Source organism: Spermophilus citellus, assembly GCF_964194105.1.
Source record: "Spermophilus citellus genome assembly, chromosome: 1".
NCBI lineage: Eukaryota > Metazoa > Chordata > Mammalia > Rodentia > Sciuridae > Spermophilus > Spermophilus citellus.
This window is the reverse complement of record NC_138182.1, coordinates 162,777,082-162,791,238: the sequence shown is the minus strand read 5'-3', so window position 1 is coordinate 162,791,238 and position 14,157 is coordinate 162,777,082. Positions and strand designations below refer to the sequence as shown.

Below are 14,157 nucleotides of genomic sequence, written 5' to 3'. Positions count from 1 at the left end.
CCACCCTAGTTGCCAGCTATCATGTGTCTTAAGAACACTGCAAGGGGCTGGGGTGTGGCTCAGTGGTAGAGCGCTTGCCTTGCACACATGAGGCACTGGGTTTGATCATCAGCACCACTATAAATAAATAAACAAAATAAAGGTGTTGTGTCTATCTACAACTAATACACACACACACACACACACACACACACACACACACACACTGCAAGAGCCTCCTTCCCGCCTCCACTCTTCCATTATTAGCCCTTAAGCAACCCTTCCATTCAACCAAGATGATCTTTTAAGAAAAACTTATCATGTTACTCACTTTCTTACTTAAAATCTTTTAATGATTTCTCTTCCACTGACTACAAATCCATGCCTTCCTTTCAACATTATCTCACTGCCTACCACTGATCACTGTGCCCCAATCACATAGTCTTTTTTTCAGTTCCTAGATCATTTTCTAGTGTAGAATCTTGAGTTTTCCATCTTCCTCTACCTGTAGGACATTTCTATTTCTTCATATGGCTGGATGCTTCTCAAATATTAGGTCTCAGTTTAAATCTCATTTCCTCAAAGTAACTTACACAGGTTCCTTCTAAAGGAGGTCACCCCTAAAGCAGTCCTCTTTTTATTTCCCAGACAGCACCCTGAAGATTATCATTTACTGTCTGTCTACCATGTCTACTGTTAAGTCTGGAGGACAGAACTATCTTGTTTTCTATTACAGCTTCACGATTAGCACAGTAACTGACAAATATTTACTGAATCACTATACATAAAAAGTTCAAAACCCTCAAAGGCCCAATTGTAAATGAACCTTTTATATTCACTATGCCACTTCAATGAAATAAAATATTTTACAGCCATTAATATGAAATACTAAAAATGTGTTAAATATTCTAATTCAATAAAATAACAGAATACCAAAATAATAGTATGAGGAAATAAAATATATGAATAATTAGAAAAAATATAATATTAAAAAGCATTTATATAGATATAATGGGATTATTAGTAATTAGGCTTATTCTTTTTAAAATTACTTTGTTAAACTATCATTTAAATTCAAATGAAAAACAAGCTTCTTCCCATCAGCAACATTAATACAAAACACACAAACTGATGTCAAGTTACTTCAGAAACCCATTCAAGCATAGTGTTATATTTTAGTATTTCCTAATTGTCTCACTATAGCAAAAGTGAGCTGCTTCTACTACACAAATTTTTGCAATTTCACAATTTTTATTTTAGTAAAAAAAAATCTTTCATTTGAAATATACATTTTTATTTCCTTCATAATACACTTACCTCTAAAGGATGAAGGTTCCTGAAGAGCATTACTTGCCAACCTAGCTGGTCCACAGAATACCAACACAGTGACAGGTGTCACTGCTGAACAACATCTAATATTAGCTATTCTATGAGCTCTAGTCATTTCATCATAAATAAGCCAATCTGTGGGCAGTGCCTGGATTGCTGCAGCTTGACCATTAGCTGGAGGAATCTATTTGGAAAGTAAATCAAAACACTGTTAATTGTATTATCTCTTAATTTACAGGGAATGCTTATAAATGTAAAAAATCCCTTGATGAAATAGATGTCAGTACTCAAGCAAAAATTAAAGCTACTCGTTGATCATGTAGTTTATATAAAAGTCCTCATTACTGTTCCAATTCTAAGATTCAATCAAAATTTTGTTGCAATGTTTATACATATATAACTACTTTCTTAAAGCAGGCGGGTATTTGGAGTATTTTTCACTAATTTTCAGTTACCTAAATTAGTTTAACTCAAGGCCTAAGAGCATTAAAAATGTTTTACCTTTTTATACTGAGGCTGACTGAGAACTGAAGTAGGATGAAATCGCACTTTTTTCTCCTTTGGCCCTGTCAATACTACATTCTCTCTGTCCACATGGACTAAATTAGGATACATGCCTGCCACCAAAGCAGCTTTAACAACAGCCCAGTTCTCAGAGTTTGTGTTAACATCTCGAATGTCACCACCACCTCGTGCTCTAACAAAACCTAGAAAGAGGAAAAACACCACATGAAATTTTCCTATGGTGCAAAAGATACTTGAAAATTTGTGGGTTTTTTTTACATAAAATTATACAGCTCATATAAATTTAATGGTATGCAAATAATACAATTAACAGAATCTGTTATAGAAAGTCTAAAAACACAGAACCAATATAGAAAACTTCAGATCTTCTCAAGTTAGATTAAGCATAGTATTTACTGGAGCCTAAGGGATTTCTTAAACTGCACTATCTTGCAATAAAGTTCTCTATCAGCTGCTATTAGAAAAAACTAAGTTCACAGATGAAAACCCAAACTATTTTTCTGACTAGTATTAATGTTTTGGTTATGATAAACATTAATGTGGAGATGAAGTTAAGTAATTATACAGTATTCTAGCTTGAATTTCAAAATTCTTCATATTTTCCCATCTCTCTCTCTCTCATATGTAATATGTCCAACTCTCAATCCTTTGGTTCTTTTCTTATATTATTTGGGCACTTTGGCTAATTTGTGAATCTATCTTTTGACTATCACTTGCCTTCAATGTACTATGCTACTCAACAAAAAGAAAGAAAAAGGGAATTCAAAGAAACAATTCTAAAAGATAGAAAAATTAGAATCTTTTTGAAAAAGATTCAAGTACCTTCAAGTGATTCCAATTATTTTGGTATTTCAAAAAAATAAAAAACAGCACTCATCTTTTTATAATTTCTATTTCACAGATCTAAAATAATTATTTGTTAATAAAAACAAAAGAAAATATAACAACTACAAGATCTAAGTTGATATTTGCCAATAAATATAAATTGCTCATTACTGACAGTAGCAAAAGAATATTATTCTGTTTATATGTTTTTCAACTATAGTTTCTACAATATTTTTCATCAAAAAGCAAAAGCTGAGGTCAGGTAGAAATAAATCAACTCACAAATATAAGATATACAACATAATAATATCATAAAAATAATAGGAGCTGGCATTACTTAACACCAGAAATAAAATCATGTTTGAGGTATGGGTGTGGTACTCTAAGCAGCTAAAATAGATTCTTTAAGGAAAACTTACCTGATGCTCTAAGCTGACCAAGCAACTGTGTTCTCATGCCTATAATTATTTCCATGGTAGCTTGTGAAAGAAAATTCTTCTCACAAAAGGCTCGCTCCCACCCATCACTTCGTGCTTTCTGCCAAGCCTATAAAAATGGAATGGTTATATAACAAGACACATTTAACAATCATTTCTATTTTTTCCTTTCTTTTTTTTATAAATTTTTTTATTGGTTCTTTTTAGTTATACATGACAAGCAAAATAAGGGGCTGGGGTAGATTAAGAAAAAGAATAGATAAGAGGAGTAAACAATATGGAATAAAAGGAAGGGAGGAAGGATTGGATAGGAAAAGTTCCTAGAATGAATCTGACCTAACTTTCCTATGTACATATATGAATATACCACAATGAATCTCACCATCATATACATCCACAAGACACTAATTAAATATACATATATATACATAGGTAAATAGCAGAAAGATGAATAGAGTGGAGGGAATTCAGCAGGGTGGGAGGAAAGGAAGGGAAGAAGAAATAATGGGCCATGAATTAGAACAAATTATATTCAATGCCTTTATAGTTATGCCATAGTAATCATTTCTTGATGAGGCAACAAAGTAATTTAAAACCACTACACTAATCACAAGGTCAATTCTTAGTTATTCTATAAAATCAAAGGCTTTGTTATCAAATAAAATTTACCATTAATTTATACTCAAATGGTATTACAGCCATTAATTTATAAAATCCCAGTGAGAACTAAGTATCAAGTAACCTAAATGAGCAGCTTTATAAGAACATTTACCTTTTCAGATGCATTTGCTAACTTTATTTCACAAACATGTGAGAAGTTTTCAAGTAAACCACCATAATAATACTTTTAATGTCTAAGAATCTTGCCATTCTGATCCTCAAAAAATAACCTGCATATCAATCTCCTAATCTGTCTAAGACTGGTAAATGGGATTTCTAAAACTCATCTATTTATAGTATAAAAAAGCTACCCTTTGAAAATGAGTTCTCTTGCCCCAGAAAATACACACACACACACACACACACACACACATATATATAAAATGGACTATTACTCAGCATTAATAGAGAATAAAATTATGGCATTTGCAGGTAAATGGGGAAGTTGGAGAATATCATGCTATGCAAAGTAAGCCAATCCCAAGAAACCAAAGACCAAATGTTCTTTCTGATAAGTGGACGCTGATCCATACTGGGAAGTATGGGGCACATGGGAAAAATGGAGGAGGAACTGTGATTGAGTAAAGGGAAGGGAGACAAGGGGAGGCAACATGGTGGCAGAAAAGACTTGGAATGAGATGGACATCATTTCCCTAGGTACATGTATGACTGCACAAAAAGTGTGACGCTAAATTATGTACAACCAGAAAAATGAAAAGTTGTGCTGCAATTGTGTGCAATTAATCAAATGCATTCTGCTGTCATATATACCTAATTAGAATTAACTAGCTAATTAAAAAAGAAAAACTTGGCTATAAACTACACTGGCTATGTAATTTAGGACAGGTCAATAACCTTCTTTTAGACTTTGCTTTCTTATATGTAAAATAAGGGTAATATTTCTGACCTTGCCAAAACTATAGAATAGTTTGGAGATAATGTGTACAAAAAAAAGACAGCAAATTATCAGCACATATTAGGTGCTTATTAATGGTAATTCAGACACTAAATTATATTAGCCTACATATGATTATTGCCCTATGATTATCTTTCATAAAAAATGTGTATTTATAGCCTACATTCAAGAGAACATAAAGATAAAGAACATGTCTTCTTTTCAAGTAATAACACACTCTTCCCCACATATCTGAATTTCCATGTTATTTTCTCAATTTCTCATATTATCTTAAAAGATTTTAAATGATATTGGAATTTTTTTTAGGGAATTAAATTCTTGGCAGAGTATCTTGAGCACACAAGTAAAAGATGCACTCTTAAAATATCCAATAAATAGATATTAAACCCTGAAAATTTTCTCATAAGCACTGTTCTATATACTTTAATAGACAATGTTTCTTAACTAAAAATTTAGAGTATTTCTTGCACAAGACATGACTGAAAGAAACTTAATATCCAAAAAATACACATACTTATACATATGTATAATATCCCTAACAAGGAAAAAATGATGGGAAAAAAAAAAGAGCAACCAGGCTAGGGTTGTGGCTCAGTGGTATAGCACTTGTCTAGCGTGTATGAAGCACTGGGTTCAATACTCAGCACCACATTAAAATAAATAAATGAATAAAAATAAAGGTATTGTGTCCATCTACAACTAAAAACAAGCTTTTAAAAAATCATGATAATTTTAACATATTAACAGCAAGAAGATATTTTTCTGGGCTTTTCAGCTTGGTATGTAAATAAAGTTCCTATAAATTAAAAGAATAATTATGAAAAATTAAAAAGAAAAAAATATTGACTTATTTTTAAACAAATCAGGGGAACTATAGTTCCCAACACAGACTAGAAGAGTCTCAGGTTAGAATGACTAGTAGAAAGAACCATCTCTCTCTATAAAAGGCAGGCTCACACTTCATTCTAGATGTCAGAACCTTAATAAACACACCAAAATTACCAAAAATCTGTGATGTAGAAAATGAAACAAAATTAATGGGATTATTATTATTAATTGCTATACTTGCTCCAGAAATGCATTTACAGCATTTTCAGAAATAAACAACAGTACAGGTACCTGGAATGCTCTGAGAAGTGCCATATGGTCACTGAAAGTTCCTGCAGTGAAACGTTTCCTGCAAAGCATAGCTGCACGCTTTTGAGAGGCCTGGGTAGGCAGTACAAAAGGATCTCGATAGGCCAGTGTGCAGGCAATTGTAAGGATAGGGTCCAGACACTTTAAAACAACAGCACACAGGACCATTTTACCAAGATGTGGTTCCACTGGCAAGTCGGCCAAATGATATCCAAGTTCAGTCAGATCTTCCCATGCATCCATTGCATCTATTGTCTAAACAAAGGAGAAAGAGAAGAATTTGGTGTGTCCCAAAACTGTTTAACTCAAAAACCCAAACAATATAAATTTTCTTAAGCTACCAAAACTAATAAAAATATATATTGCTTCAAATATATATTTAAAAATACCTATAATTTTGTCAACTATTAATTATAAGAGTATGGTTCAAAGTACATGATAATCTACAATAAGATAACTATTTAGTTGAGACATGTTCTCATTTAGTTTAAATTTCAAGAAAGAAAAATCAGGTAAAATAAAACTATTAAGACACCAACCTTAAGCATTTGTACAGCATTTCTTACAATTAAAGCTGGTGGAGGTTCAGGAGCTTTCATAAGGAAATCAGCAATGGTACAATTAACTGGGGCTAACAGCTTGGTATGTAAACAAAGTTCCTATAAATCAAAAGAATAAGAAATTATGAAAAAATTAAAAAGAAAAAAAATACTTGACTTATTTTTAAAGAAATCATAGGAACTATAGTTCCCAAACACAGACTAGAAGAGTCTCAGGTTAGAATGATTAGTAGAGAGAACCACCTCTTTCTATGAAAGGCAGGCTCACACTTCATTCTAGATGTCAGAACCTTAATAAACACACTCAATCAACTCACACCAAAATTACCATTGCTTGCTCTGGTAATGTCTCCTCACATAATTTTCAAACATAACACTTAAGAGTCATTACCCAAAAAATAAAATTTTTCTCCCCTCTTTATGCTTACTACATTCCACAATCTTTTATGCAATCAACAAATATTTAGGTGCTTTCTAGATACAAGGTACTACTATGCAGCAGGTTGGAGAAAAAGAAGACAAGTGTCTACTCTCATGGAATATACACAGATCCTGAATGACTAATTATTTAATTAATTATTTGATCACAATTGTAGCAAATGCTCCAAAGGATACAGGGAGCCAAAGAGATAAAATGACATTTAATCAAGTTCAAGAGCGAGCAAGAGAGGGAGGCCATGGAGAAGTCAAAGACAGTTTCCCAGAGGAAATGACACTTAAACTAAGACGTAAAAACTGAGTAGGAGTTTATCATAAAAGAAATAAGGGGTAAGAATTTATGGAGAGGGGACAGCAAATGTTAAGGTCCTAAAATAAAAACAAATAGAATGTATTTGAGAAACTAAAACTTACAAGTATGAGGAGAGACAGGCTGAATAGCAAGAAATAAAATTATAGTCGTAGACAGGAACAGGTTATTTAGGATCTTGCTAAGAATTTTTTATCTATCCTTGTACAACAGAAAATCACACATAGGCATTGGGAAATGGGAAATCATCTTAGACATATGAATGCCAAAAATATGGTTCTACATCTAATAAAGGTTTGGAAACCATTATCTAGCCTAATTCACCAGAAACTCAAGTTAATGTACTTCTGATAGTTTTCCCTAGAAGCTACCCAGTGTATGGTTGTTCTGCAAAGTTAGAAAACTGTAAGAGAAGCAAATAATAAAGTCCAGGAAATCAGTTTCAAAATTACCAATGTAATCTCAGCATCTTACACAATTTTGGTATTATTTTTTGGATCTTAATTTGTTGTCTAATTCTACTGGGAATTCTAAAAGTGAACAACACTATGTAGTCAAGATAAGTAAAACGCTACGTACACACCACACACAAATATGCTTATAAACTCACCCATAAACACACTGAAACAATTCTTTAAAATTTCAAAGAATTGTGAATTGTTTTCTTACATAAAATAAATTTTGTTATAGTTATATCCATCCTTCAGAAGATATTTTAAATTTTTACTTCATAAACTAAATTTTTGAAAGTCAAATTAGTAGAAGTTGGCCCTTCTCCTTCTTCACCCCCTCAAAAAAAGGCCTTTTAAGATTAAACAAATTTCTACCTGTAATGGCATTCTCAAAAGTTCTGGAGTCTGAAATTCCAACATATTTTGGAATCGGAGTCTACTAAACAGACGGAAACAAATTCCAGGTCTACATCGGCCGGCTCTTAAAAACAAAATACAAAATTAAGAATAAAGCAAGCAGTAAAGATTATAACAAATAAACTGTAAAAGCAATGTTGAGCTAGGAAACAGAAAAATAAACCAGGATTAAGACATCCTTACTCATCCTCTATAAATCCTTTTAGAAGGCATTTCACTTACCTTGGACTCAACTATTTCATTTATTGAGGGAGATTTATAAATGACACCTAACTGATATACTTGCTAGGGTAATGATAAAAATCAAAAGAAATAATAAGCTTCTGAAAGCACGTAAAAGTCAAAGCATAAATAAATGGTAATTTAAATTTAATCAGTTTTACTGAAGTGTTATCAAGCATTGTGTTTGGGGCTCCTTATTAGACTTGTATGAATTATGTATTACACAATTCCAAAGAATTACTATTTATTTATCATAGAGACTATAATTTTCTGGGAAATAGCAGAAAAATATCAAAAGGAAAAGTAGTCTCTTCTCAGTCACTACATTAGTTATCTTTTTATCACCGTGAACAAAATACTTGATAAGAGTAACTTAGAGGAAGAAAAAGTTTATTTGGGCCCATGATTTCAGAAATCTCAATCCATGGTCAGACAAATCACTGCTCTGTGCCTGAGGAGAGGAAGGCCATGGTGGAGGAAAGTTTCTCAGATCATGGCAACCAGGAAACAAAGAAAGAGCAAAAAATTAAGCAATTTTAATATCATGTGACCTTTATCTATAAGGTTTATTCCACTGTATTGCTAACATTTACACAATGAAGGATTCAATAAATATCTCTTGAAACGTAACCATGAAAATGTCTATGATTTCTTTTACTTCCAGTTATGTACAATTAACAGTATATAAACCCTAGCTAAATACAAAAAGCCACACTTTGTCTTAAGAGAACACCTGAGGGGAGGTTTCAAGATGGCAGAATAGAAAATGTCACTTTCCTGGCTGTTCTATGGCAAGAAACCAAGAAAGCAGACAGGCAGTTTCTTAGCAAAGTAGGTGAACAAAAAAGGGGAAAGAGAGCTTTACTGGAATTTAATACTGGACATTCAAAGCAGATCAGGAAATCAGGAGGTTGGATATAACAAAACTAGGAAGAAATCCCCAGCGCCACAGCACAAGCATCAGCCATAGTGGTCCCTCTGTGAACACAGAGGAGAGATAAGGGAATTAGAGAAACCCACATTTTTAGGAGGCCTGAGGCGTGTATGAGTATAGAGATTTTAAAGATCAAAGACCCTGCCCAACAAAACTGAAAGGTGTGCTGCACAATATCCTTGTGTGGGAAAGAAACCCCATCTTTTCTGGCTGCATGAAGAGGACAGTGGAAGGAATCATTTTACAGCTGCAGCATGTGGGCCTGCAGGTGAGAGAGCCGATTGCTGGAAAACCCAAGTGTGGCCCAAAATACAGGCCTGGCAAACCCATATTACACAACATAGGGTGTGCCTAAGTGACCAGGAGAAAATCAAAAGTGGAGAGAGGTTTATACAGGGGGCAACTGGTTGTGAAAACGCAACTGGATTTACCCTTTCTCCCTCCAATCTGGCTTCTTGCAGGACTGGCTGGGAGAGAAGTACTGTCTGGGAATTTGAAAGGGCAGGGGTAGGAAAGATTGAGTTTGGAGGCTGAACCTGAGACCAGGAAACATGAGGTCCACAGGTGAGGTAGTGAACTAATAATTGGCTCATCCACCACTTGAGTGAAACCCAGGGGAGCCCCCTGGGGTGTAGTCTTTCACCCTGGGCTGGCAACTGCTGGGCCCTGGAGGTGTGCTGATTTAAAATCTCCAGACCAACTGGAATTCAATGAAGAACCTGGAGCCTACCTAAGCCTAAACCTGCCTCCTGGAGTTCCACCTACCAAATTACCTCGCTCATTCCAGCAATCCACACAGAGCAGCATCACACTCCAGACAACACCACCTAACACTGCTGAGAAGGGAAGCCGAGAATCTTTTCAATTCCAAAAGAAATAATTCTTTAACTTTTCATCAATATTTTTTTCTTTTCTATGTTTAATTGTGACCTTAAAGGTTCATGGACACTATACATATTCATATTTGTTTTTTTTTTTCTCATTTCTACCATTTTTTTAAAGAAGGAACTTTTATTTTTATTTTTTTAAGAGAGAGAGAGAGAGAATTTTTATTTATTTTTTAGTTTTTGGCAGACACAACACCTTTGTTTGTATGTGATGCTGAGGATCGAACCCGGACCGCACGCATGCCAGGTGAGTGCGCTACCACTTGAGCCACATCCCCAGCCCCTCATTTCTATCATTTTTGAAGCCAGTTGTTTATCATGGGTCTCGTTTTTTAAAACTAGGATGTTTAGTTAGTATATTTCAGTTTTGCTGTATATTCTTTTAATTTTTAAAATTTTTACTTTATGTATATTTTTTCTCTCACCTATCTGAGTCCTTTGACTCTCTATTTTCTTCCACTAACAGCCAATCTCTATTGTTCTTTCACTCTTCCATTAATTTTTTACTTTTATCTTCTTTCCTCCTTCTTCATAATCCTATATCACAACCCATATCACTTTTTATTTTTTTATTTTTTTTATTGGTTGTTCAAAACATTACAAAGCTCTTGACATATCATATTTCATATATTAGATTCAAGGGAGTTATGAACTCCCATTTTTACCCCAAATACAGATTGCAGAATCACATCAGTTACACATCCACATTTTTACATAATGCCATATTAGTAACTGTTGTATTCTGCTACCTTTCCTATCCCCTACTATCCCCCCTCCCCTCCCCTCCCCTCCCATCTTCTCTCTCCACCCCATCTACTGTAATTCATTTCTCTACTTGTTTATTTTCCCATTCCCCTCACAACCTCTTATATGTAATTTTGTATAACAATGAGGGTCTCCCTCCATTTCCATGCAATTCCCCCTTTCTCTCCCTTTCCCTCCCACCTCATGTCTCTGTTTAATGTTAATCTTTTCTTCCTGCTCTTCCTCCCTGCTCTGTTCATAGTTGCTCTCATTATATCAAAGAAGACATTTGGTATTTGTTTTTTAGGGATTGGCTAGCTTCACTAAACATAATCTGCTCTAGTGCCATCCATTTCCTTGCGAAATCCATGATTTTGTCATTTTTTAGTGCTGTGTAATACTCCATGGTGTATAAATGCCACTTTTTTTAATCCATTCATCCATTGAAGGGCATCTGGGTTGGTTCCACAGTCTAGCTATTGTGAACTGTGCTGCTATGAACATCGATGTGGCAGTATCCCTGTAGTATGCTCTTTTAAGGTCTTCAGGGAATAGTCCAAGAAGGGCAATAGCTGGGTCAAATGGTGGTTCCATTCCCAGCTTTCCCAGGAATCTCCATACTGCTTTCCAAATTGGCCGCACCAATTTGCAGTCCCACCAGCAATGTACAAGAGTACCCTTTTCCCCACGTCCTCGCCAGCACTTGTTGTTGTTTGACTTCATAATGGCTGCCAATCTTACTGGAGTGAGATGGTACCCATATCACTTCTGTTCTCTCCCTGTTCACCATTTGAAATTATAAACACTTTTGCAAACATACTGATCATTTCTGTTTGTTGTGACAATTAACATTGTAAGCAGCATAGCAGGAAATACTTGGTTAAATGCTGTATACTGTTTGCACTAGTAATTGTTAATATTTGTTTCCCTATAAATGGTGAGGTACTGAAACTTTCACAGACACTCTAAATCCACAGGGTAGAAGCTCTACTCCCTCAGATTCATACTGTTAGATGGGCAGAAACACAAACAATATGAAAAGGCAAGGGAACAAATCACCCCAAACAAACCAAGATACTCCAATAACAGAATCCATCGATACCACAGTGGAAGAAATGTCAAAGAAGGAGTTTAGAATGTACATAAACTGATCTGCGAAGTAAGGATGATATAACAAATGAAAGCACAGAGAAAATACAAGAAATGAAAGATCATTTAAAAAAATAAAGGGACAGAAATTTTTAAGAAAAACCAAGCAGGAAATCCTCAAAATGAAGGAATCAGAAAACCAAATTAAAACTTCAATGGAAAGTATTACCAACAAACTAGATCACTTGGAAAAAAGTTTTAGGCAATGAAGACAAAATATATAATCTTGAAAACAAAGTTGACAGTGGAGAAAAGAGATTAAGAGACCATGAACAGAATGTCCAAAAAATATGGGATAACCTAAAAAGACCAAATTTAAGATTTGTCAGGACAGATGAAGGCACAAGAGATACAAACTAAAGGAATGTACTATCTTTTCAATGAAGTAATATTAGAAAATTTCCCAAACCTAAAGAATGAAATGGAAAATCAAATTCAGGAGGCTTACAAATATACAAACTTGCAACAGACTCACACCAAGACACACTGTTATAAAAATGCCTAACATACAGAATAGGGATAGAATTTTAAAAGCTGCCAGAGAAAAATGAAAAATCATGCTTAGAGGGAAACCAATCCAGACCTCAGCTGACCTCTCAACCCAGACGCTCAAAGCTAGAAGGTCTTGGAATAATATATTCCAAGCTCTAAAACAAAGTAGATGCCAGCCAAGAATATACTACACTCAGCAAAATTAAGCTTCATAAATGACAATGAAATAAAAACCTTCTGCCAGGCGCATTGGCATAGGCCTGTAATCCCAGCAGATTGGGAGGCTGAGGAAGAAGGACTGAGAGTTCAAAGCCAGCCTCAGTTAAAGCAAGTTGCTAAGTAACTCAGTGAGACCCTGTGACTAAATAAAACACAAAATGCGGCTGGAGATCTGGCTCAGGGATCGAGTGCTCCTCAGTTCAATCCCCAGTACAAAAATAAATAAATAAATAAATAAATATGAATAAAAAAATTAAAACTTTCCATGACAAACAAAAGTTAAAAAAAATTAACAGAAAGTCTGCACTACCAAACATACTCAATAAGCTATTTTGGAAGAAGAAATAAAAAATAAAACTGAAAAACAGCAAAGGGAGGAACTACACTAAAAGAATAGCCAAGCAAAGGAAAAACTAATCAAATTAAAAAACAGAAGTCAATCAAAATGACATGGAATAAAAATCATTTCTCAATAATAAAATTGACTGCAAATAGCCTAAACTCCTAGATCAAAAGACACAGACTGGTGGACTGGATTAAAAAACAAGACTCAACAATATGCAGTCTCCAGGAGACAGACATCATCAGCAAAGATATCTACAGACTAAAAGTAAAAGGATGGGAAAAAACATATAATTCACATGGATTTCATAAACAAGCAGATAAAGTGGACATCTTACCAGATAAAGTGGACATCAAGCCAAAGTTAATCAGAAGGGACAAAGAAGGACATTTCATAGTACTTAGGGGAACTATACATCAACAAGACATAACAATTGCAAATATTTATGCCCCAAACAATGGAGCATATATAAATTAAACAAACCCTTCTCCATTTCAAGAAGCAAATAGACCCCAGCAGCCTAGGAAGCTGGGGCAGGAGGATCACAAGTTCAAAACCAGCCTCAGCAAAAGCAAGGTGCTAAGCAGCTCAAGTGGGACCATGTCTCTAAATAAAATACAAAATAGGTATGGGGATGTGGCTCAGTGATCAAGTGCCCCCAAGTTCAATCCCAGTACCCGGCCCCCCAAAAAAAGAAGTAGCAAATAGATGACAACACAGTAATACTGTGTGACTTCAACACACCTCTCTCACCACAGAACAGATCATCCAAACAAAAGCTAAATAAAGAAGCTATAAAACTAAAACACATAATTAATAATTTAGACTTAACAGACATATAAACAATATTTATGCATCAATGACTGAATACAATTTCTTTTCAGCAGCACATGGATTCTTCTCTAAAATAGACCATATATTAGACCACAAAGAAACTCTTAGCAAATACAAAAAAAACAGAGATAATACATTGCATTCTATCAGATCAAAATGGAATGAAATTAGAAATCAATGATAAAATTTTAAAAATAGAAGTTACTCTAATACCTGGAAACTAAGTAATATGCTATTGAATGACCAATGTTTAGCAGAAGAAACCAGAGATGAAATAAAAAAATACTTAAGAGGGAAACAAGAATAGCAATACAATATACCAAAATCTCTTGAGACACTATGAAGGCG

General features: G+C 34.4%; 1 protein-coding gene across 2 annotated transcripts in view; it reads right to left on the bottom strand.

The window, feature by feature from the left end:
* The window catches only part of YTHDC2 (YTH N6-methyladenosine RNA binding protein C2), a 79,105-nt gene that overhangs the window by 19,636 nt on the left and 45,312 nt on the right, over positions 1 to 14,157 (bottom strand). For both annotated transcript variants that reach the window (XM_081281702.1, XM_081281703.1), the window contains exons 18-23: positions 7,944 to 8,049; positions 6,348 to 6,467; positions 5,791 to 6,063; positions 3,078 to 3,204; positions 1,810 to 2,015; positions 1,297 to 1,492 (exon numbers count right to left, since the gene is read on the bottom strand). In XM_081281702.1, coding sequence (XP_081137828.1) covers positions 1,297 to 1,492; positions 1,810 to 2,015; positions 3,078 to 3,204; positions 5,791 to 6,063; positions 6,348 to 6,467; positions 7,944 to 8,049 — 1,028 coding nt within the window. The remainder of the gene's footprint in view (positions 1 to 1,296; positions 1,493 to 1,809; positions 2,016 to 3,077; positions 3,205 to 5,790; positions 6,064 to 6,347; positions 6,468 to 7,943; positions 8,050 to 14,157) is intronic.